This window comes from Puma concolor, chromosome C1 (genome assembly GCF_028749965.1).
Source record: "Puma concolor isolate L17-30 chromosome C1, mPumCon1.1.hap2, whole genome shotgun sequence".
NCBI lineage: Eukaryota > Metazoa > Chordata > Mammalia > Carnivora > Felidae > Puma > Puma concolor.
Window position 1 is genome coordinate 35,424,156 of NC_141674.1, and position 21,365 is coordinate 35,445,520.

Consider the following 21,365-nt stretch of genomic DNA (forward strand, 5'->3'; position numbering starts at 1 on the left):
CTCTGCTTGGGAGAGCTGATTGTTGGTATCTCTTCCCAACTCAAGTGTTTGCTGATATCATTGGCCATAGTGGGAGAAGGTACAGTATGGAAATTGGCAAATGTTACAAATCAGATCACTTATTTTTTTCCTTTGGAAAGCTAGTTGTTAACAACTTATCAGTACACCACTGGTAGCAGTGTACCACAAAATTCTGACCTTTTTTTTTTTTTGGCAATTAAATTTATATATGCATGTATATATCTTAAAACAAATCTTTCTGAAGGTTTTACTATGAAAAACAGCAGGCTTCTGTTCCCCCTACTCATTTCCTTTTTCCTGGAGACAACTTTTGGTCTTTTTGCTGAGTTATTTCAGTTTTTTTGTTTGTTTGTTTGTATTTTAAAGAGAGAAAGAGGGAGTGGATGAGCAGTAGAGGGAGAGAATCTCAAGCAGGCTCCATAGCCAGCACAGTCCGACATGGGACTCAATTTTTCAACTCTGAGATCATGACCTGAGCTGAAATCAGGTCGGACTTTTAACCAACTGAACCATCCAGGTACCCCCTTGAGTAGTTCAGCCATTTACCTCCCCGTGTATACATAATAACATGCATATTACTACTTCTTCAGTTTTTAGTTTTAGTTATTATCAATAGATTTCCCACAATGGAAGATGAGGATTTAGCTTTCCTTTCTCTCCCTCTTCCCTCTTTTCCTTCCTATCCCTCATCCTTTCTATATTGTTACAGCATGATTTTGGTCAATAGTTGTTTATTACGATTACATAAATTGTACTTCATATTGTGTACATAGTGAACTGTGACGCCATTTCCTTTCATGTGCAAATTTTTATTTATTTATTTTAAAGTTTATGTATTTATTTTGAGAGTGCGCACAAATGGGGGAGGGGCAGAGAGAGAGAGAGAGAGACAGAAAATCCCAAGCAGGCTCTGTGCTGTCAGCATGGAGCCCAACATGGGGCTTGAACTCAAGATCATGACTTGAGATGAAATCAAGAGCTGGATGCTTAACTGACTGAGTGACTGAGCCACCCAGGTGTCCCTCAGGTACAACGTTTTTTTTTTAAGTTTATTTATTTATTTTTGAGAGAGACAGACACAGTGTGAGTGGGGGAGGGACAGAGAGAGAGGGAGAGAGAGAATCTCAAGCAGGCTCTGCACTGTCAGCACAGAGCTGATGTAGGGCTTGAACTCACAAACCATGAGATCATGACCTGAGCTGAAACCAAGTCTGATGCTTCACTGACTGAGCCACCCAGGTGGCCACCCCCTACAACTTTTTAAACAGAGTTCATAACTGTTTTGTTTTTGTTAGATAGTATTCTATGCTATTACTAATTCAACCCAAACTTTTAGCCAGTTGTCTAAATCTTTCAAGATGTTTATATGTATTTGGTATTTTATCATTTTCATCTTCCTAAGTTTTTTTGTGGATTCCACTCTGGGCTAACTGCTCTTTATGCTTCATGCATAGTTGTCATTTTTTGGATCTGCCTTCAGTATCATGCTATGTATTCTTTTTGCTTTTTCAGAGTTGTATCTTTTGTATCTTGTATCTTTGGTTTATTCTTCATTTGGTGGAACACATCTAGAAAAAACACACTTGGGGCACCTGGGTGGCTCAGTCAGTTAAGGGTCTGACTTCGGCGCAGGTCATGATCTCACGGTTCGTGAATTCAAGCAGCGCATTGGGCCCTCTGCTGTCAGCACAGCCTTCTTGGGATCCTCTGTCACCCTCTCTATCCCTCCCCACTCACTCTCTCTCTCTCAAAAATAAATAAACATTAAAAAATTTTTCTAGAAAAAAAAAGAAAAATCACATTTAACATTTTCCTTGGGTGTAGAATTCTAGGTTGAAATTAGTTTTCCTTCAGAATTTTGAAGGCATTGTTCTATTTTCTTCTAGTTTCCAATGTTGCTACTGATAAGTCCAAAGCCATTCTGGTTCCTGATTGGTTATATAGCACCTATTACTTTCTCTTTGTAACTTTATAGCATGCTTTGTCTCCAGTGTTTTGAAAACTCAAAACGACGTAGATTTTTACCCATTGTGCTGGGCACTTGGTAGGCCTTTTCATTCTGTAAATTTACCTCTCTGTGGGGCATTTTCCTATATTATTTCTTAAATAATTTCCTCCTCTGATGTCTGAACTCTCTCTCTCTTTTTTTTTTAGAGAATTCGTATTCAGATGTTAAACATCCTGAACTGGTCCTCTCATTTCCTTATCGTTTCTCTTCTATGTTCTATCTCTTTATCTTTTTGCTCTACTTTCTGGGAAATGTCAATTTTATCTTCTTTTATTGGGGTTTTCCTTTTGTTATCATAGTTTTAATTTCTTAGAGTTCTTTTTTTGTTCTTTGAAATGACAGGTTGTTTGAAAGTATTTTTCTCTCCCTGCAATCTCTGTTTCTTCTAAGTTGCTTTTTTGTAACTGATTTGTGGATCTTTCATGATAGGCTTTCTTTAGATCTCTGGTAATCTTTGGTTATCTCTTCATCTTTAGGGGAGGATTGTAAAAAAGCTGACTGGAAGCTCTAAGCACATGAACGGAATTTGTCATCCATAATTTTCACTGCAGGGTGATTTGACTGGGCTGTTAGAAATCTCTGATGTAAATAAATTTAGCTTTTCTTCTTGGGGCTAGTCAGAATCTCCAGAGGAGATGATTCCAAAACTCCTGACTGATGCGTTAGGCCTGGTTGCCAGGGTTTGGGAGTCAAGTCGGGAAGTGGGCTTGGGGGAGAACAGATCTTAGTGGCCAATATCCCTATGGTCTCCAATTTTCCTGGTTTATTATGATACTTCCTCCCTCAATCCTATTACTTCCATTAGTCCCTCTTCCTAAAGAGTAAAGGCTTAACCTTTAGCTATGTCCCTACATAGCTTCTCTCTCCAAAATGCTTTCCCCAACCTCTCACTGGCACCTATGAGAGGTATTTCAGCTTTCACTGAACTTGAGGTCTTCCCTTATCCTTCTCTCCTATTAGTTCCTGGACAGAGAAATCAACAGATGTCGGAGCTAGAATCAAGGCTTTAGAATCAGCTCTTTCAGGTTAATCCAGTCTTGTGGTTTTCAAAATTTGCTTTATACATCTGCTTCACATCCCCTAGGAAGGACAAGTGCCCCTTCCCCACTGTATTACAAACACCTGTGATTTTATCAGTTATAAATATTGAGTTTCTGCATAATACTTATTTATTTAAAATGTTTCTTTTTTGAGAGTGCGTGCATGAGTGGGGGTGGGCAGAGAGAGAGAGAGAGAGAGAGAGAGAGAGAGAGAGAATGAGCATCCCAAGCAGACTCTTTGCTGTCAGCCCAGAGCCCAGTATGGGGTTCAATCTCACCAACCGTGAGATCATGACCTGGACCAAAATCAAGAGTTGGACACTTAACCGACTGAGCCACCCAGGTACTCCTGCATAAGATTTATCTTAACAAAAAATTCCCTTTCTAAAAAGTCTGAAAGCCACTGCTTTGGTAATACCCCTCCTCTCTTCCACCACCTGTGTTTGCATTATATACAGGAAAAACCTGAGGACCATACAGAGGAAGAATCTTACTAAATATACCATTTCAAGTCTTCTTACTGCAGTTCAGGCTGTTCATAAACCAAGATTTTAGAACACTTTAAAGTGTCTCAAAATGGGGGAAGATTCTCCATAACTTGTAACAAAGAAGCTCTCTTTTAAAAATGGTGCATGGCTTAAATGTCCACTCCTCCTAGTCCCCTGCCTTCTTCAGGGCTGCTCTGAGACACTGAGATAAGGGATGAGGACTATTACACATTGGTACAGTGTCATTCTAGTACTGCCAGAGGCTCACTACTGTGGCCATCCCATCAAGTAGCACATCAAAGCAAGGGAAGGCAGCCTCTCTCAGGACCACAATTGGAATAAGTATGAAAAAGTCGCCAGAAATGTTTTCAGAGACCATGTCTTTATTGAGCCAAAACCAATGACTCAAAGGGCCTAGGCACTATTCTTTCCTTCGCCTTTTCCCTCTTCTTCCCCTCCTCAAGCTGAGCCCTTTTTTAGGCTGCACTGGCCCCCAAAACCTCCCAGGGATACCAGGAGCCTTTTGCCTTAAGTGGGCACAAGTGGAAACATACCCTTCCTCCACAGTGACTGAGTTCATGAGAAGGCAATTGGTGATAGTCACTCTATCTCTCAGGACACAGGATGAACCAATGACTGAGTGCTTAATGGATGACTTCTCTCCAACTTGCGTATCTGGCCCAATGAGGCTGTCAACTCCAACCTGCAAAAGGCAAATATAAAACCTCGTCCATCCATCTCAACCAACTGCAAATCAACTCCTCAGATCCTATGAGTTGGGGTCTAATGCAATCTTTCCCCAGAAACACCTCAGCCAAGGGGTAAATATTTCTTAGGGCCACAAGGTCACATAATACCTCTGAGATCAACTCAAACTTACACACAGGCATTTGTGTATATAAATGTGTTCTCTTGAAGAGAGTGCTCAAATCAGTGTAAGAAGAGGGACAGAGATGGAAGGCTCTTGTGTCTGAGTCCCGAGACCCATAATGGACCTTCCTTACAGAATTTGTATGGCTGAGGTCAGCACCTGTCCAGGTAGTCTTGAATGTCTGGGCTAGATGATGATATTTTAGAACCAGAACCCAGCTGGGATTTTCCTGGGACTAATGAGTTTCAGGGCTTGAGAACCCCAATCCATCGTCTCAAGGACATACTTCATTCAGCACACACAGAGACTATCCCATACCTGCCCTGCCCAAGCTAGCACTTACCAGGTGTTTGCTGACAATCTGGGCTGATGAATGAACCAGTGATTCTTCTGGACAGAGAACTGATAGCAATTTGGGCACCTTGAGGAAAGAGGTTTGGTTACTAAAGACAGACCAGAAAATACCTGAGAACACCTTAGGTAGAACTCAACACCCAATTAGAGATGTAGGGAGTTTTTAGCCACAGCTTTCCTGTTTGGGTGAGGCAGAGCAGGAGGCTGCTTCATTTCCCCTAGGACAAGGATTGTTTATGCAGCAAATTTCAGATGGTCTTATCCTTAGTTTCCTAGCTGAGAATCTCCTCCTTAAAAGTAATGGCATGTCCCTCAACTGGGAGGTGCTAAGACAAGCCTTCAAGAAGCACTTGGGAGAGGCCTACTGAGAACAAGGAGGATTCTGAGTCCTGACCATAGTCATCCCAGGTTCCTGCTCCCCTCCTAGACCAGTGTGGCCATGCATAAAGTGAGAGTTAATATTAGACAATTCCATAATCAGGACAGTTCCTGAGAAGGCATCTATGGCCTTCACCAGCCAAAATAAAATGTTGAAGGTGTTCACACTATTCTCTCTTCAATATGAGAAAACTGAGAAGGCTACAAATATGAATTTTAACTCTGGACCTGTTAGGAACGTGCAAGTAGTGTGCCTACCTGTCATTCTCCGGCATGAGCAGAATGCTGGTCAGAGCACTATGTGTGGTGGCCACAGTGGCTGAAGGACACCTTGCCAGGACTGGCTACACCGGCAATGTGAAGGCTAATACCTCAGCCCCTATCCCTGGGATCTCCTTCTTCTATTATACTTCAACCAAGGCTGTTCAGACCTGTCTACTGCACAGCTCCTGTTGGTACTTCATAGGACACTTCCCTAGTCTCAGGCTATCCATGGACCTGCTTTCAGACTAGCTTGACAGAATCTAGTCATAGAACTGAAGAATGAGTACTAAAAGTCAAATTAAGGAAGGTTTCTAATAGCTCTGATTCTAAGTGGGGGCTGACTTTACTGAGGACTGCCCTGGGTAAACGTGGGACTAGGTATGATTTCTCATAAACTCTCTGGCTTGGATTCTCCTGGATCTACAACCAATCCAGGGTGAAGCCAGCTTGAGGCCTGGGGCTGGGACTATACACATTACATAGTGTGGGTCCTGAAGATTCCTGAGCCAAGTTTTCTTTAGGGACTAAATTCTTTTTTATTTTTTTTATTTTTTTTTATTTTTAACATTTATTCATTTTTGAGAGTGAGAGAGACAGAGCATGAGTGGGGGAGGGGCAGAGAAAGAGGGAGACACAGAATCCGAAGCAGGCTCCAGGCTCCGAGCTGTCAGCACAGGGCCTCACGCGGGGCTTGAACTCACGGACTGCGAGATCATGACCAGAGCTGAAGTTGTACGCTCAACTGACTGAGCCACCCAGGCACCCCATAGGGACTAAATTCTAATCTCAATTTTCAACAATATCTTTTATCATCCTACTTGACACGCCCCCCTCCCCCCCACCCCCAGCTTATGCCTGCACTGATAGTTTTCACAGAGTTCTACCAGAAACTGCATCAACAGCTAATCTTTTCATCATCTTATCTCCGTTGTCCTTGAATGCCACCCCAGTATAGTTCCCTCAGTCATCTATCTTTTCCTCTTTTCATCTCAACCCTTTCCTTTTCATGGTCTCATCATCCCTCCCTCCTAAAACCTTCTTCCTGTACCTGTATACAACAAAGAGTCTCCCACCCCCCACCCCCATCTTCGGTCTCTTCATTGTTTCATTACTCCACCCCTTGCTTTAACCTTTTAAAGCAATGCTTCCTCTGCAACAGAAGCTGCTCATTCTCCATATATCACAAACTTCAGGGTTAAAAGGAGGAGTTAGTTCTCTAATGCTGTTTCCAGACACTTCCCTCTCATAGACATTCCTTCTCTGAGGCTCTACCATCTGACTACTCGATATTCTATTCTTTTACCTTCTTAGGAACGTCTCCTCTCTGTGCCTATGTTTACTTCATCACAGTACTGATTACACCGTATTTATCTGCTTGTTTATGAAGTACTGCAGATATCCCATGCCTAGCAGAACAAAAGAAAACTTCTGAACCCAGAGGCCAAAGTTAGCCTTTCTGAGAATCTCAGCCCTTCTTTGGAACCAGAGGCTCTACCGCTATGGACTAGGCTCTCTGCTTCCCCTTTTGCTGTAACTGGGTACCCCAATGCTATCCCCTGACATGTCAGGTCTTGCTCAACCTTGGGAATGAGAGGGATTCTGAATAAGTCACTGGGACTAATGAAGAAGTGAGGCACCCACGATTTCTATTCTTTTTATTTTTTTTTAATTTTTTTTTAATGTTTATTTATTTTTGAGAGAGAGAGAGAGAGAGAGAGAGAGAGAGAGAAAGAGAGAGTCAGAGTGGGAGCTGGGGAAGGATCAGAGAGAGGGAGACACAGAACCTGAAGCAGGCTCCAGGCTCTGAGCTGTCTGCACAGAGCCCGACATGGGGCTTGAACCCATGCACCATGAGACCATGACCTGAGCTGAAGTCGGGACACTTAACCAACTGAGCCACCCAGGCGCCCCCCATGATTTCTATTCTAAACCCATCCTCTTACCTGTCTGTTTGCTTCCATGTAGAGTCCCAGAGTGCTTACTCGAGAGCAGAGCCCCTCTTTCATGATGTGGACATAGCAGCGCACCTGTGATTTGGACAAGTCTTCCCACCTGTCTCCTCGACAGACATTCCAGCAGGCATCATAGGGAGCAAAGGTCAGTGTATTGTCTTCTTTTATAAAGCTGTAAATATCTTCAGAATAAACAGAGAAAATAGAGGCTCAAGTTATGTTTTCAAAGAGATACAACTCACATCTCTCTCCCTGGAACTCAGTCATGCAGCATGGACCCTGAAGTCCCACTACAACCTGAAAGACTAAGTGAAATTAAAAGAGGCAACATGCTTTCCTGAACATCTGAAAACCCTTAAAAAGGATTACAAAAATCCTTAAAAAGAGATCCTAAAATGGGAATGCAAGCTGGTGCAGCCACTCTGGAAAACAGTATGGAGGTTCCTCAAAAAACTAAAAATAGAACTACCCTACGACCCAGCAATTGCACTACTAGGCATTTATCCACGCGATACGGGTGTACTGTTTTGAAGGGACACATGCACCCCCATGTTTATAGCAGCACTATCAACAATAGCCAAAGTATGGAAAAAGCCCAAATGTCTACTGATGGATGAATGGATAAAGAGAATGTGGTATATATCTACAATGGCGTATTACTCAGCAATCAAAAAGAATGAAATCTTGCCATTTGCAACTACGTGGATGGAACTGAAGGGTATTATGCTAAGTGAAATTAGTCAGAGAAAGATGAAAATCATATGACTTCACTCATAGGAGGACTTTAAGAGACAAAACAGATGAACATAAGGGAAGGGAAATGAGAATAATGTAAAAACAGGGAGGGGGACAAAGCAGAAGAGACTCATAAATATGGAGAACAAACTGAGGGTTACTGGAGGGGTTGTGGGAGGGGGGATGGGCTAAATGGGTAAGGGGCACTAAGGAATCTACTCCTGAAATCATTGTTGCACTATACGCTAACTAATTTGGATGTAAATTAAAACAAAACAAAACAAAACAAAACAAAACAAAACAAAACAAAGGTCCTAAAAGCAAGTTTGACCAATAATCAAGTACTACCAGGGAAAATGCAATAGAGGGCTCTTGTAAATCATGACATAACATAAGCAAGGGTCCAGGCTTTAGTGACCAGCCATATTGGCTTTGTGCTGCTAGCCTCTATTACCATATCTAGTAGTTGTGCTATGACAGAAATAGCACAAGACTTGGAACCTGAGTTATTTGGGCCCCAGTTTTTCAGCTCATAAAACAACCATGTAAGATCTTTTATTTTATGATAAGAAAACTGGGGCTCATCTCAGGTCATAGAGCTAATAAGAGGGAGAGTCAGATTTCAAATCCAGATTTCAAATCCAAATCCTGATATCTTAACCATCGTGCTATATTGTCTCCATTTATTCATTTGATAAATTTGTTTTTGGAACTCTTACTATGAGCCCAGGACTGGCCAGGGACTAGGCAGGGATATGACAGCAAACAAGACAGACCTTGCCCCTACATCTTGGAAAGGAGACAGCCTGGTTGGCCTCTTGTTGAACTGTAATTGTATACTCCTTCATCTTTCTTTCTTTGACAGAAGAGACTGAGTTTAGTCAGGAGTAGGGCTGCCCAGAGCCTAGAGAACAGACGAACTAAGAAGTGGGGGGCAGAGTTTACTCAAAACAGTCTAGTGAGGAACATAGTCAAACCAGAGCTAGGAACCAGAGAATGGACTTGAGGCATGATTAGCCTGTCCCTGAAGAGCATAAGCGGCAGAGTCTGACTGAGCAAGCCTACCCAGACCTTACGGTAGGGTGTCAGCTACCCTGTCTTCCCTAGTGGTTAGACAAGACACTGTTGCCTTGAGACAGGCATCCTGCCCAGTTATTCTTTCCAAAGGTGCTGCTACCCCTACCTTACTGCACCAACCCAAACACTGACCTAAGGATTTCAGCTCCTTTTTCTTTAGATCCTCTTCTTTTTCTTCTTGTCCTTGCTGTGAGGAAGCTGAGGAGAACTGTTTTCTTATTAGGTATGGAATCAGTTCACTCCGGATGGAAGTGATTGATCTAGGAAGAAAAAGGGGTCAAATATGAGAAATCTGACTGTCTGGATCCTATGGGATCAGAAACTCTGTGTATGCTAGTAAAAGCCAAATTCCTTCCTGTCATGCCACCATGGGACTGACAGAGATCAAAAGTGACCTGGATTTGGTAGTTCTGGAGAAGCAGAAGATCTAAGTTCTCTATCAGCTTCAGGCTGGAGGGGGGGAGGGTAGTATTCTAAATCTAAGAATCCCTTCCCTGATTTATTCAGAAAATAGTCTTTTACAAAGTCCTATCTACCTGGTGTGTGTGCACATGTGTTTGTGTATGTGCATGTACTTTAACATAGGGCCTTGACTCTTAATTGGCAATAACCCTTGAGAAGGAAGAATGCTCTTGTCTTTTGAAAAAAGTTGTTTAAAAAACATTAAAAAACTTTCTCCATAAAGGCCTTGCATGTCTTCTGTTAATCCTAAATATCTTATATTTTTGGTTCATATTATAAACAGTGACTTTTATTAAACAGTTATTTTCTTCTTCTTGTTGGTTTTAGAAATTTGATTTATTCTGTATTTTAATCTTATAGCCAATTGCTTCACTAACAATCTTACTAATTCTAGTAATTTATCTGTAGATTCTGACAATCATACCAACTATGAGAACACCACTTTTTTTCTTCCTTTCTAATCTGTATATCTTTCATTTATTTTTCATGGTCTTACTATATTAGCTAAAATCTCCAGTATAATGCTGACTGGAAGCACTGATCGTAGTAATCTTTATTTGTTCTTGATTTTAAAGGAAATTCTAGTATTTTATCATGTAGACTGATGATTTTTTTTTCATTATCAAAGCTACCATTTATTGATTGTCTTCTGCATGTAGATGTTGGGTTTCATGCTTTATAGCCAACAGTCCACACATATCATAGGTTTTCTGCACATACCTTTTATGTACATAGGTTAAGGAAGTTCTCTTTTATTTCTTTTTTTTTTTTTAATTTAACGTTTATTTATTTTTGAGACAGGGAGAGACAGCATGAATGGGGAAGGGTCAGAGAGAGAGGGAGACACAGAATCTGAAACAGGCTCCAGGCTCTGAGCTGTCAGCATAGAGCCTGATGCGGGGCTTGAACTCACGGACCACGAGATCATGACCTGAGCCGAAGTCGGATGCTTAACCGACTGAGCCACCCAGGCACCCCAGTTCTCTTTTATTTCTAACTAGCTAAAAGCTTTCATCAATGACTGGGAATTGAATTTTATTTAAAAAATTTGTTTTATGTCTATGGAGCTCAACATATTTTTTCCCTTTTAATCTGTTATGATGATGAGTTTTTAATTTTTCATTTTATTTTAGAAAGAGCATGTGAGCAGGGAAGAGAGGCAGAGAGAGAATTTTTTTTTAAAGTTTACTTATTTATTTTGAGAAAACAGGGCTCCATCCCATGACCCTGGGATCATGACCTGAGATGAAATCAAGTCGGCCACTCAACTGCCCAAGCGCCCCATCATGATGAGTTTTTAAAAAAACTTTTCTAATATCAACAGGTGTATTATTCAAAGACTATATATATGATTTCTGCTCTATACTCCCTTAGAGTAGAGGAATTACAGGTGATTCATTATTTGTGTAAATTATGAAATTTTACATTTTTAGGACATTCCTAAATTTCTTGCCTCTCATTTTTTTCTCAGCTTCTATGGTACTACTCTCCTGGTTGGATTCAGACTCTGCAAATTTAAAATTCACTCTAGGGGCGCCTGGGTGGCTTGGTTGGTTAAGCGTCCGACTTCGGCTCAGGTCATGATCTCACGGTCTATGAGTTCGAGCCCCACGTTGGGCTTTGTGCTGACAGCTCAGAGCCTGGAGCCTGTTTCAGATTCTGTGTCTCCCTCTCTCTCTGCCCCTCTCCTGTTCATGCTCTGTCTCTCTCTGTCTCAAAAATAAATAAACGTTAAAAAAATTTTTTTAAAAATAAAAAATAAAAAAAAATAAAATTCACTTTAATGACTAGGTACTTCCCATGCAGATTTCATCTTCCCATCTACTTAACAGTAGGCTTCCTCAGGACGCCTGGGTGGCTCAGCTGGTTGAGTGTCTGACTTCGGCTCACGTCATGATCTCACAGTTCGTGGGTTTAAGCCCCGCATCAGGCTCTGTGCTGACAGCTCAGAGCTTGGAGCCTGCTTCAGATTCTGTGTCTCCCCTCTCTCTGCCTCTCCCCTGCTCACACTCTGTGTCTCTTTCTCTCAAAAATAAATAAACATTAAAAAAATTAAAAAAAAAAGAGTAGGTTTCCTTATGACAGTTGTACTTATTCACCAATGGCTATCAAGGAATTCCTCCAACAAAGTTAACTTCAATTTACTTTCATGTAATCAGATCAGTCGAGGACAGCACTTATGGAAAATCAGATCACAGATCAATGTGTAGAAGAACTTTCAGAACGCCAAAAAAATTCCAGCACTATTTTTTATACATTTTTATAAGCAGTAAGCAATCTTGGCCAAGAGCTTTGGAGCTCTCCTTTATTTGGCCTTCCTGGGTCGCAGGAGACATGGTGATTCCTAGAGGGTACTGAGACAGAATGTTGGGTCTAAATGACCAGTAATCTGGAACAGGGAAGAAGGGACCTGATCCTTAGTACAATAAGTATGCTTTTGATTTATACTTAGCAAAGGAATTAAAAGCACAGAAGGGTAAGAGACCAGCACATGATTTTTAGTTTTCTCTCTCATGCTGTAAACTTGTCAGAATTTGAAATCACTAATTTATTTAGGATTTAACAAGCATCTATTAATATGCCATTTACTGTGCTAGGCCTTGGAAATATACTGTTTCTGACTTCAAAGAATTCATAATCCAGCGGACAGCAGCCTGATCATGGATTTAAAAGGAACAGTGTAGAGGGAGATGAGGTTGATCAGGTAGGCAAGGACGCCAAATCATGGAAGCCTTTTGTGGCAGTCTCTAGTCTGGACTGAGAAGCTACTGGTGATTTTTAAGCAAGAAAGTGACATAATCAGTTTCAGTTCTTAGTAAGATAATTCTGGTAGCAGTGGAAATAGGCCTGATATAAGGAGACTGAAGACAGGGAGACTCTGAAAGATGAAAATGTGGTTTAATGTATAAGCAGCCCAATAAACTGCTGCTGCATACTTCAAGCCCTTCCCCCACTCCCATTCAAAGAAGCTCTGCAGGCTGACATGGGACCACACAGATGGAGTACAGATAGGAAGGCAAGACAGAGGCAGAGGCTGAGGAGGGTAAGCAAAATTATGAACCCTGGAGCTACACAGTTCATGGTTTTTGTCATTTTTAAAGGATCAAGTCAGACATCTTTGAAAAATTCTGTGTAAGCTGGAAGCTCTTGTATTGAATTTCAATGTGATTTTTCTCCTGATCCTTTGATGGAGATTAAAAATTTCCATATGAATACAAAGAATGAAACAACACTTACTCTTAGCTCTTTTTCTCCCTCTTTAATGCACCAAACCAGTGTGGGTAGCAAATGTTCCTTGGCCCCCTCTGGTGGAAAACAAGTCAGTTCCCTTTGAAGAAATGACAAAGCATGGACAGCTGGGGGATTTCAGAGCCATGATATTTACATTATGGGCCAAACAGAACCATCATGGCAAGAAGCAAGTAAACAAGCCTTGGCACACAGCCCCTTACGGCAGAGCCCTTTACGGAGATCAGACAGTGATTTAAAGAGAGGACATGAAGCAGTCCTGCCAGGTCCCACCTGCCTCTGCTGGCGCTCAGCATCAGGTCAATCCCCATAATGCAGTTAGCTCAGCAGCATTACAGAGGACAAATTTACTCTTCCTGCTTCCTACTCAAAGTAGAGGCAGCTCAATGCTATGCCAAGAACAGGGATAGGCCACTGTGAACCTTTGTGAACATCCTGTCCTTGGGGCTGAATGAAGATAAGTGGCTGGATCTACTGCCCTGGGCACGGGCAACCTCACATTTCCCATTCCCTCTTATACACAGCCTTCCTAGAAGGATGCCTCATCTCATGAATTATAAGCTTCCAAGAAATAAGAAATCACAAAGGAGAACAACAGATTCTGACTAGCTATAAGCAAACAACTCTACCAAATTAAGAAGACAAAAAATAGTTGCTACCAGTAAGACAAAAGATTAATATCCTTAACAGATAGATAGAAGGGTTCAAAAATACTTTTAAAGAGATAAAAATTAAAACAAGATGCAATTTCTCCCTGAATCAAATCAGCAGATTTAAAATAATTCTCATTACTGATAAGGGTGCTTTGAGACAGTTACTTTCATACAAGGGGAGTCAGAGTATAAACTAGTAAAATATTTTCTGAAAAGTGGCAACACATAGAAAAAGTATTGAAGATAATGAAGATAATGAGGGAGTGTGGAGCAAGCTGAGGGCAAAGTACAGGCTAACAGCACCCAGGTGGGATATATGTGATACTCCTTGGACACTCCTGGCTACCCAAGAACAAAGGAAAGGGGTTTAAGTGCTTACCATGGCGATATGGGAAACTACGGCACATGAAAAATTAAATTCCCTTACTCCCTATAGCCCACTGACAAGTCCTTGAAACCGGCAGAGTGACCTCCCTCTAGGAGCTCAGCTGCCTCAATGATGACACTTTGCTAGGGGCAAAAGAGAATCTTGGCTTAGCGTTATCCTGACCCCCCAGGAACCTTTGAGTCTACCTTAACATATAAAAATTCCTTTGGAAACTTCCTTTATCTCAGCTGCCCCAAGATATATGCTGGCAATCATACTCCAAACTTATGGCCCCGTGATATACATCTGAAGGGTCTCATGGCTGAGGTTCTACCAATCGGTAATAAATGGCATTTTCCTAACAACACCTAATTTCTCAAGGTCCTGGAAACCTTGCTTCCAAAATACCTTAGAGACTCACTCTATCCCTAACCCCCTCCCAACCTGAGGGTATACACTCAGTTACCTATCACGACCCCAGTGTAGCATTTCCTGCCACGGGTCCTGTCCTTTCATAAAATCACCTTTTTGCACCAAAGACGTCTTCAAGAATTCTTTCTTGGCTATTGGCTCCAGACCAACCCACTATCACCCCCAAAATTTCAGTCATATTATTTCACCCTGTAGTTCTATTTCTATAAATCTATCCAAGGAAAACACATTATGCTCAATAAATATTTGCTGAATAAATGAATAATAATCTAATATCATATAGGCAAAACTGATTGTAAGAATGTTTTAATGAAAGGAAAATGCTCATGAATAATACTGAATAAAGAAAAAACAAGATATTTTTACAGCATGATTTCAAGTATGTATATGTATATATAAAAATAAAATAATGGAAAGAAATACACTAAAATGTTGTCAGTTATTACACAGTAGTAGAATTATGGGTAATATTTTCTTTTTATATTTTTTGAATTTTCCAAATTCCACAGTCATAGGCCATTCCTTATGTCTTCTTCCCTTACTTTCTGTGCTATCACTCTCTTGATCTGTTCCTATTTCTCTCGGTTTCTCCTAAAATATTTGGTGTTTCTCGGTATTTTTCTTTTTGCCCTCTGATTGTTCTCATGCTATTCGTCTCCCTGAGGCAGATTATCGCTTACTGGCTTCTTTGCTGCTCATTCCCAAATGTGAACCCATAGCCAAGACCTCCCTCCTTTACTTTAGTCCCACATTTCCAGCTCTCTGATGGACCATGCCATTTAGATGACCCACAGATAACTTAAACTCAATGTCTAAAACTGCACCCATCATCATCCCAAACCTCCCTCACCAACACTGCTTATCTTGCTCGGTGACATGAAGCTTCATTTAGCCACCCAAGCTAGAGATCTAGTAATTACCAGACTTTTCCTTCTTCCTTCTTCACATAACCATTCACCAAACATTGCTGATTTTTATGCCCTAAATCTCTTTCAATAACTGTCAACTCCTCTCCATCTCTACTGCCACCACCTAGCCTAAGGCACTGTTATTCACTTGGATTCCTTCAATGCTTTTAATTGGTCTTACTCCCTCCGGTCTTACCTTTTGAACTCTGTCCTTCATATTGTAGACAGAATACTCTCTCTAAAATATAATCTGATCATGTCTCTTCTTCCTTCTATCCACCCCTGGATATTGTGGTTTTTACTAAAGTACAGATCTGATCTTATCTCCTTAGGGTGTGTTCACTTTGTGAAAATTTATTGAGCCTTAAGATCGCTCTCAAATCTCTCTTCTTGGAAGCCTTTCATAACACTTGTAGGCTTCTATACTCTCACAGCAAAGACAATTATATAACCTTTTTTAATCCATATCATTAAAATTTTTTTTTAAGTTTTTTTTTGAGAGAAAGAGTGCGTACAAGTGGGGAGCAAGGGGGCAGAGAGAGAGAATCCCAAGCAGGCTCCGCACTGTCAGCACAGTGCCCAATGTGGGGCTCAAACTCACGAACCGTGAGATCATGACCTGAGCTGAGATCAAGAGTCAGATGCTTAACCAACTGAGCCACCCAGGTGCCCCAAATCCCTATCACTTTGGAGTGTTATGCTAAGAAATTAATATATATCATCTCAAATTCTTACAGCAATTCTCATGGTAGGTACTATTGCCCTTATTTTTATAAGTGAGATAATCAGGGCTTAGAAAGACTAAGATCTTTTTTAAAGTTAATACAGCTTTTATAGTTGGCAGAGCCGAAACTTACTCCATATCTATCCCAAAGCCCATGACTCTTTCCACTATACTATATTAACTAGTACTCTGTTTCCTGCAACCATAGTACTTTCCACAGGATTTATAATTTTTTGCTTATTGTCTTTACAAATAGTAAGTGCTAAATAAATATTTATTTGAATAAATATTTCTGAATGAATGTGTAAACAACTGAGTGTCAACCCCCTAGGCTAGAGAGCTGGGAATAATTTCTTCTTCTAATTCTTGGATATAGAAAGTAGAGCTTTCCTGATTTGGAATTGTAATAAACTCTAAATATGTTTCTCTATTACTAATATTACTACCAGTAAAAATCCAACATTTGAGGGGCACCTGAGTGGCTCAGTTGGTTAAGTGTCCAACTTTGGCTCAGGTCATGATCTCACAGTTCATGGGCTCCACATTGGGCTCTGTGCTGACAGCTTGGAGCCTGGAGCCTGCTTTGGATTCAGTGTCTCCCTCTCTCTCCCCCTCCCCTACTCACACTCTCTCAAAAATGAATAAATGTTAAAAAAAAATTAAAAAATCCAATATTTGAAAAAATACATAATTATTAGTTCTGATGAAGTCTGATATTTTTAGCATTTTTGCCTTGATTTCTGATTGGGTCCTCCTTGTGGCTACAAGCTTCCAGGGAAGGCCTAAAAATGATGTCCATGGCAAAGGGAAATATTTAGCTACTTTTGCATTTTGTTTTTGTAAGCAAATCAAAAAAGACTTAAAATCCTCTAAGCGTCCTCTACCTCAAGTCAGTCCTTCAAAATATTAATTAGGAAAGAGGTAGAAGAGGAAACGTACTTTTATAGGGCCAGGAACTCAAGTTTGCAGAGCAGAATTTTTTTTTTTTATATTTTTATTTATTTTTGAGAAAGAGAGAGAGCGAGGGAGGGGCTCTCTGATGCAGGGCTCGAACACCTGAACTGTGAGACCATGAACTGAGCTAAGTCAGATGCTTAACCGACGGAGCCACTGAGGCACCCTTGCAGGGCAGAATATTAAGGGCTTGGGTTTTCTTGCCTCTTTTCTCATCTCTTGCAGAGGAGCTATAATTGGGAAGGTAAGGTGATTGCGAAGTTAACCCATGCTTTCTTCTCAGGCTTCTTTTTCTTTTGCCTTCAAAGTAAATAGATATATATGGAATAGTAAACAGGACATTATTTTGGATTAAAAGGTACTGATTTTAGTTAAAGCTAGGCACCTGGTATATATACAGTATTCTGTGATACCCTTTTCCTCTTTTTTTTTTTTTTTAACGTTGATTTATATTTGAGAAAGAGAGAGAGAGAGCGAGTGCTCAGAGGAGGGGCAGAGAAAGAGGAAGAGAATCCAAAGCAGGCTCCAAGTTTCAGAGCAGAGGCCGACGTGGGGTTCAAACACACAAACTGAGATCATGACCTGAGCCACCCAGGTGCCACTACCCTTTTCCTTTTTAACAAAAATACTGAAAACTTCTATGAGAGTAAATTTTCAATGTTGGTGCTATGGCTTGAGAAAGAAAAACATGTTCACATCCTACAGGTTGGAAAGACTGTTTAGGCTTATGTCAATCCAATAAACACTCAAAGAATATATTTGGGTATTTATTAAATGTTTGAGTTCAAAAAAAACTTATGGTAAGGAGCACCTGGGTGGCTCAGTCGGTTAAGCATCTGACTCTTGATTTTTGCTCAGGTCATGATCTGAAAATAAACAGATATTTAAAAAATAAAAATAATTATGGTAAGTCTAACTCACTGTTTCAGAATTTAAAAACAACTTTTTGGGGGCACCTGGGTGGCTCAGTAGGTTAAGCCTCTGACTCCTGATTTCGGCTCAGGTCATAATCTCATGGTCATGAGATTGAGCTCTGTGTTGAGGGCTCCACTCAGCGTGAAGCCTGCTTGGGATTCTCTCTCTCCCTCTCTCTCTGCCCCTCCCCTGCTCTCTCTCTTTCAAAAACAAAAGAAAACAAAAAAACATAAAAAAAATTCCAGACTTGAAGGTATATTACAAAGCTATAGTCATCAAGACAGTATGGTACTGGCACAAAAAGAGACACATAGATCAATGGAACAGAACAGAAAACCCAGAAATGGACCCACAACTGTACGGTCAACTAATCTTTGACAAAGCAGGGAAAAATACCCAATGGGAAAGGATAGTCCCTTCAATAAATGGTGTTGGGAAAACTGGACAGCAACATGTGGATGAAACCTGACCACTTTCTTATATTATGCACCAAAATAAACTCAAAATGGATGAAAGACCTAAATGTGAGACAGGAAAACATCAAAATCTTTGAGTAGAACACAGGCAGCAACCTCTTTGACTTAGCCATAGTGAATTCTTACTAAACACATAGGTAGAGGCAAGGGAAACTAAAACAAAAATAACTATTGGGACTTTATCAAGATAAAAAGCTTCTGCACAGTGAAGGAAACAATCAACAAAACTAAAAGGCAGCCTACAGAATGGGAGAAGAAATTTGTAAATGACATAGCTGATAAAGGGTTAGTATCTAAAATCTATAAAGAACTTATTAAACTCAACACCCCAAACACAAGTAATCCAGTTAAGAAATAGGCAGAAGACATGAATACATTTTTCCGAAGAAGACATCCAGAGGGCTAACAGACTCATGAAAAGATGCTCAACATCACTCATCATCAGGGAAATACAAATCAAAATCACGATGAGATACCACCTCACACCTGTCAGAATGGCTAAAATTAACAACACAGGAAATAGCAGCTGTTGGTGAGGATGTGGAGAAATGGGAGCCCTCTTGCACTGTTGGTGAGAATGCAAACTGATTGTAGCCACTGTGGAAAACAGTGTGGAGGTTCCTTAAAAAGTTAAAAACAGAACTACCCTATGACCCAGCAACTGCACTATTAGATATTTACCCGAAGGATACAAAAATACAGATTCAAAGGGATACCTGCACCCTGATGTTTATAGCAGCATTATCAACAGTAGCCAAACTATGGAAAGAGCCCAGGTGTCCACGGATTGATGAATGGATAAAGAAGATGTGGTATATATACACAATGGAATGTTACTCAGCCATCAAAAAGAATTAAATCTTGCCTTTTGCAAGGATATGGATGGAGCCAGAGTGTATTATGCTAAGTGAAATAAGTCAGAGAAAGATAAATACCGTGTGATTTCATTCATAGGTGGAATTTAAGAAACAAAAACATAGGGGAAGGCAAAAAGAGAGACAGAGAGGGAAGCAAACCGTAAGAGACTCTTAACAATAGAGAACAGAGTTGACAGAAGGAGGTGAGTAGGAGAGGGGCTAAATGGGTGATGGGTATTAAAGAGGGCACTTGTGATTAGCACTGGGTGTTGTATGTAAGTGATGAATCACTGGGTTCTATTCCTGAGTTCAGTATTACACTGTATGTTAACTGACTGGAATTTAAATAAAAATTGAGAAGAAAAAAATAGATAGTATAAGGACCATGTAATAGCATAAAAAAGGTAAATAAAATGTAGAATGTAAACTATAAAAAATTTTTTTTGAGTTCTTACTGTGCACCAACTATTGCTCTCAGCTCTTTACAAGTATTTTTCACAAGAATCATAAACGCCAAGTATTATTATTCCCAATTTTTAGATGAGAAAAGTAAGGTTCAGAAAGGTAAACACATATCAAGATCACACAGCTCAGTTACTAAACTTCTCTTGTCAAAGAGAGTGCAGGTTTTCTTTTCTCCCCAGTTTACCTTATAGCTTTTCTACTTGGTCAGCTATAGAAATCCTCATCTCTGCTTCCACTACTGAAAAATCACATTACTTCTGCTGATGATGTGAGATGTGAGCTATCATCACATCTCTTTTCATCCCATTTACCAAGCATATACTGAATGTGTTAGCAATCCCGGTAGGTATCTAATCTCAAAAGAATTTGGATTGAAGACATTAACATGTAAACAGCTAAAAAAAACACAACTGAACAAAAAACACAGGGCAGAATATGTTGACTTTCATAGGTGAAAGACAGAAGATTGCCAAAGTGTCTTTCTGAAAGTTGTGTCTACCTGGTTTACTTCTACCCTCCCATCCCTAAAGGAGTCATCATTTCATAACCAGATAATTATAAACGCCTCTTAATTACCTTGAAGGAGCCTCTTTCCCATCCAGCATGGTCTATGTTCCCTTGCCAGGTTGTACTGTTGCTCCTTCCAAAAGGGACTATTCTGTTTGAAGATTTGTAACTCCCTGCTAAACTTTTTTTTTTTTTTTATTTAATTTTTAAAAATTTACATCCAAATGAGTTAGCATACAGTGCAACAATGATTTCAGGAGTAGATTCTTTAGTGCCCCTTACCCATTTAGCCCATCCCCCTTCTTACAACCCCTCAGTTTCTTCTCCATATTTATGAGTCTCTTCTGCTTTGTCCCCCTCCCTGTTTTTATATTATTTTTGTTTCCCTTCCCTTATGTTCAACTGTTTTATCTCTTAAAGTCCTCATGAGTGAAGTCATATGATTTTCGTCTTTCTCTAATTTCACTTAGCATAATGCCCTCCAGTTCCATCCATGTAGTTGCAAATGGCAAGATTTCACTCTTTTTGATTGCCGAGTAATATTCCATTGCGTGTGTGTGTGTGTGTGTGTGTGTATATATATATTATATATATATATATATACACACACACATACCACTTTTCTTTATCCATTCATCCATCGATGGACATTTGGGCTCTTTCCATACTTTGGCTATTGTTGATAGGGCTGCTATAAACATGGGGGTGCATGTGTCCCCTTGAAACAGCATACCTGTATCCCGTGGATAAATGCCTAGTAGTGCAATTGCTGGGTCGTAGGGTAGTTCTATTTTTAGTTTTTTGAGGAACCTCCATACTGTTTTCTGGAGTGGCTGCACCAGCTTGCATTCCCAACTCCCTGCTAAGCTTTCAAAGCCTTGTACATGCTGCTTCCACCAACCTATTCAACCCCATCTCCCACACCTTTGAGATAAGGCCTCCACTATTCCAGCCAGGAATAAAGAATCTCTCTTGAGTACCATTCTAATTTGTCCTGTGTGCCTTTATACTTTTCCTAATATATTGAAATATATCACTTTTCAGTATAATGCTTTTAATCCCAACGCATCTGACAGGTGAAGGGTAGATGATGGGGATAAAGAGATAAGGGTGTTTTAACAGATCTTGAGATGGGGTGGCAGTTTGAGCTGAGACTGTATCATGCTCTATTGGAACGGGCTCTGGGAAAGTCCCATTTGGCAGAGCTT

The 21,365-nt window shown here is 40.4% G+C and overlaps 1 protein-coding gene across 3 annotated transcripts in view; it reads right to left on the minus strand.

The window, feature by feature from the left end:
• Positions 1–21,365, minus strand: part of EIF2B3 (eukaryotic translation initiation factor 2B subunit gamma) — a 125,501-nt gene that overhangs the window by 19,562 nt on the left and 84,574 nt on the right. For all 3 annotated transcript variants that reach the window (XM_086716794.1, XM_025932703.2, XM_086716795.1), the window contains 4 exons: positions 9,321–9,448; positions 7,368–7,558; positions 4,772–4,849; positions 4,112–4,260 (listed from right to left, as the gene is read on the minus strand). In XM_086716794.1, coding sequence (XP_086572920.1) covers positions 4,112–4,260; positions 4,772–4,849; positions 7,368–7,558; positions 9,321–9,448 — 546 coding nt within the window. The remainder of the gene's footprint in view (positions 1–4,111; positions 4,261–4,771; positions 4,850–7,367; positions 7,559–9,320; positions 9,449–21,365) is intronic.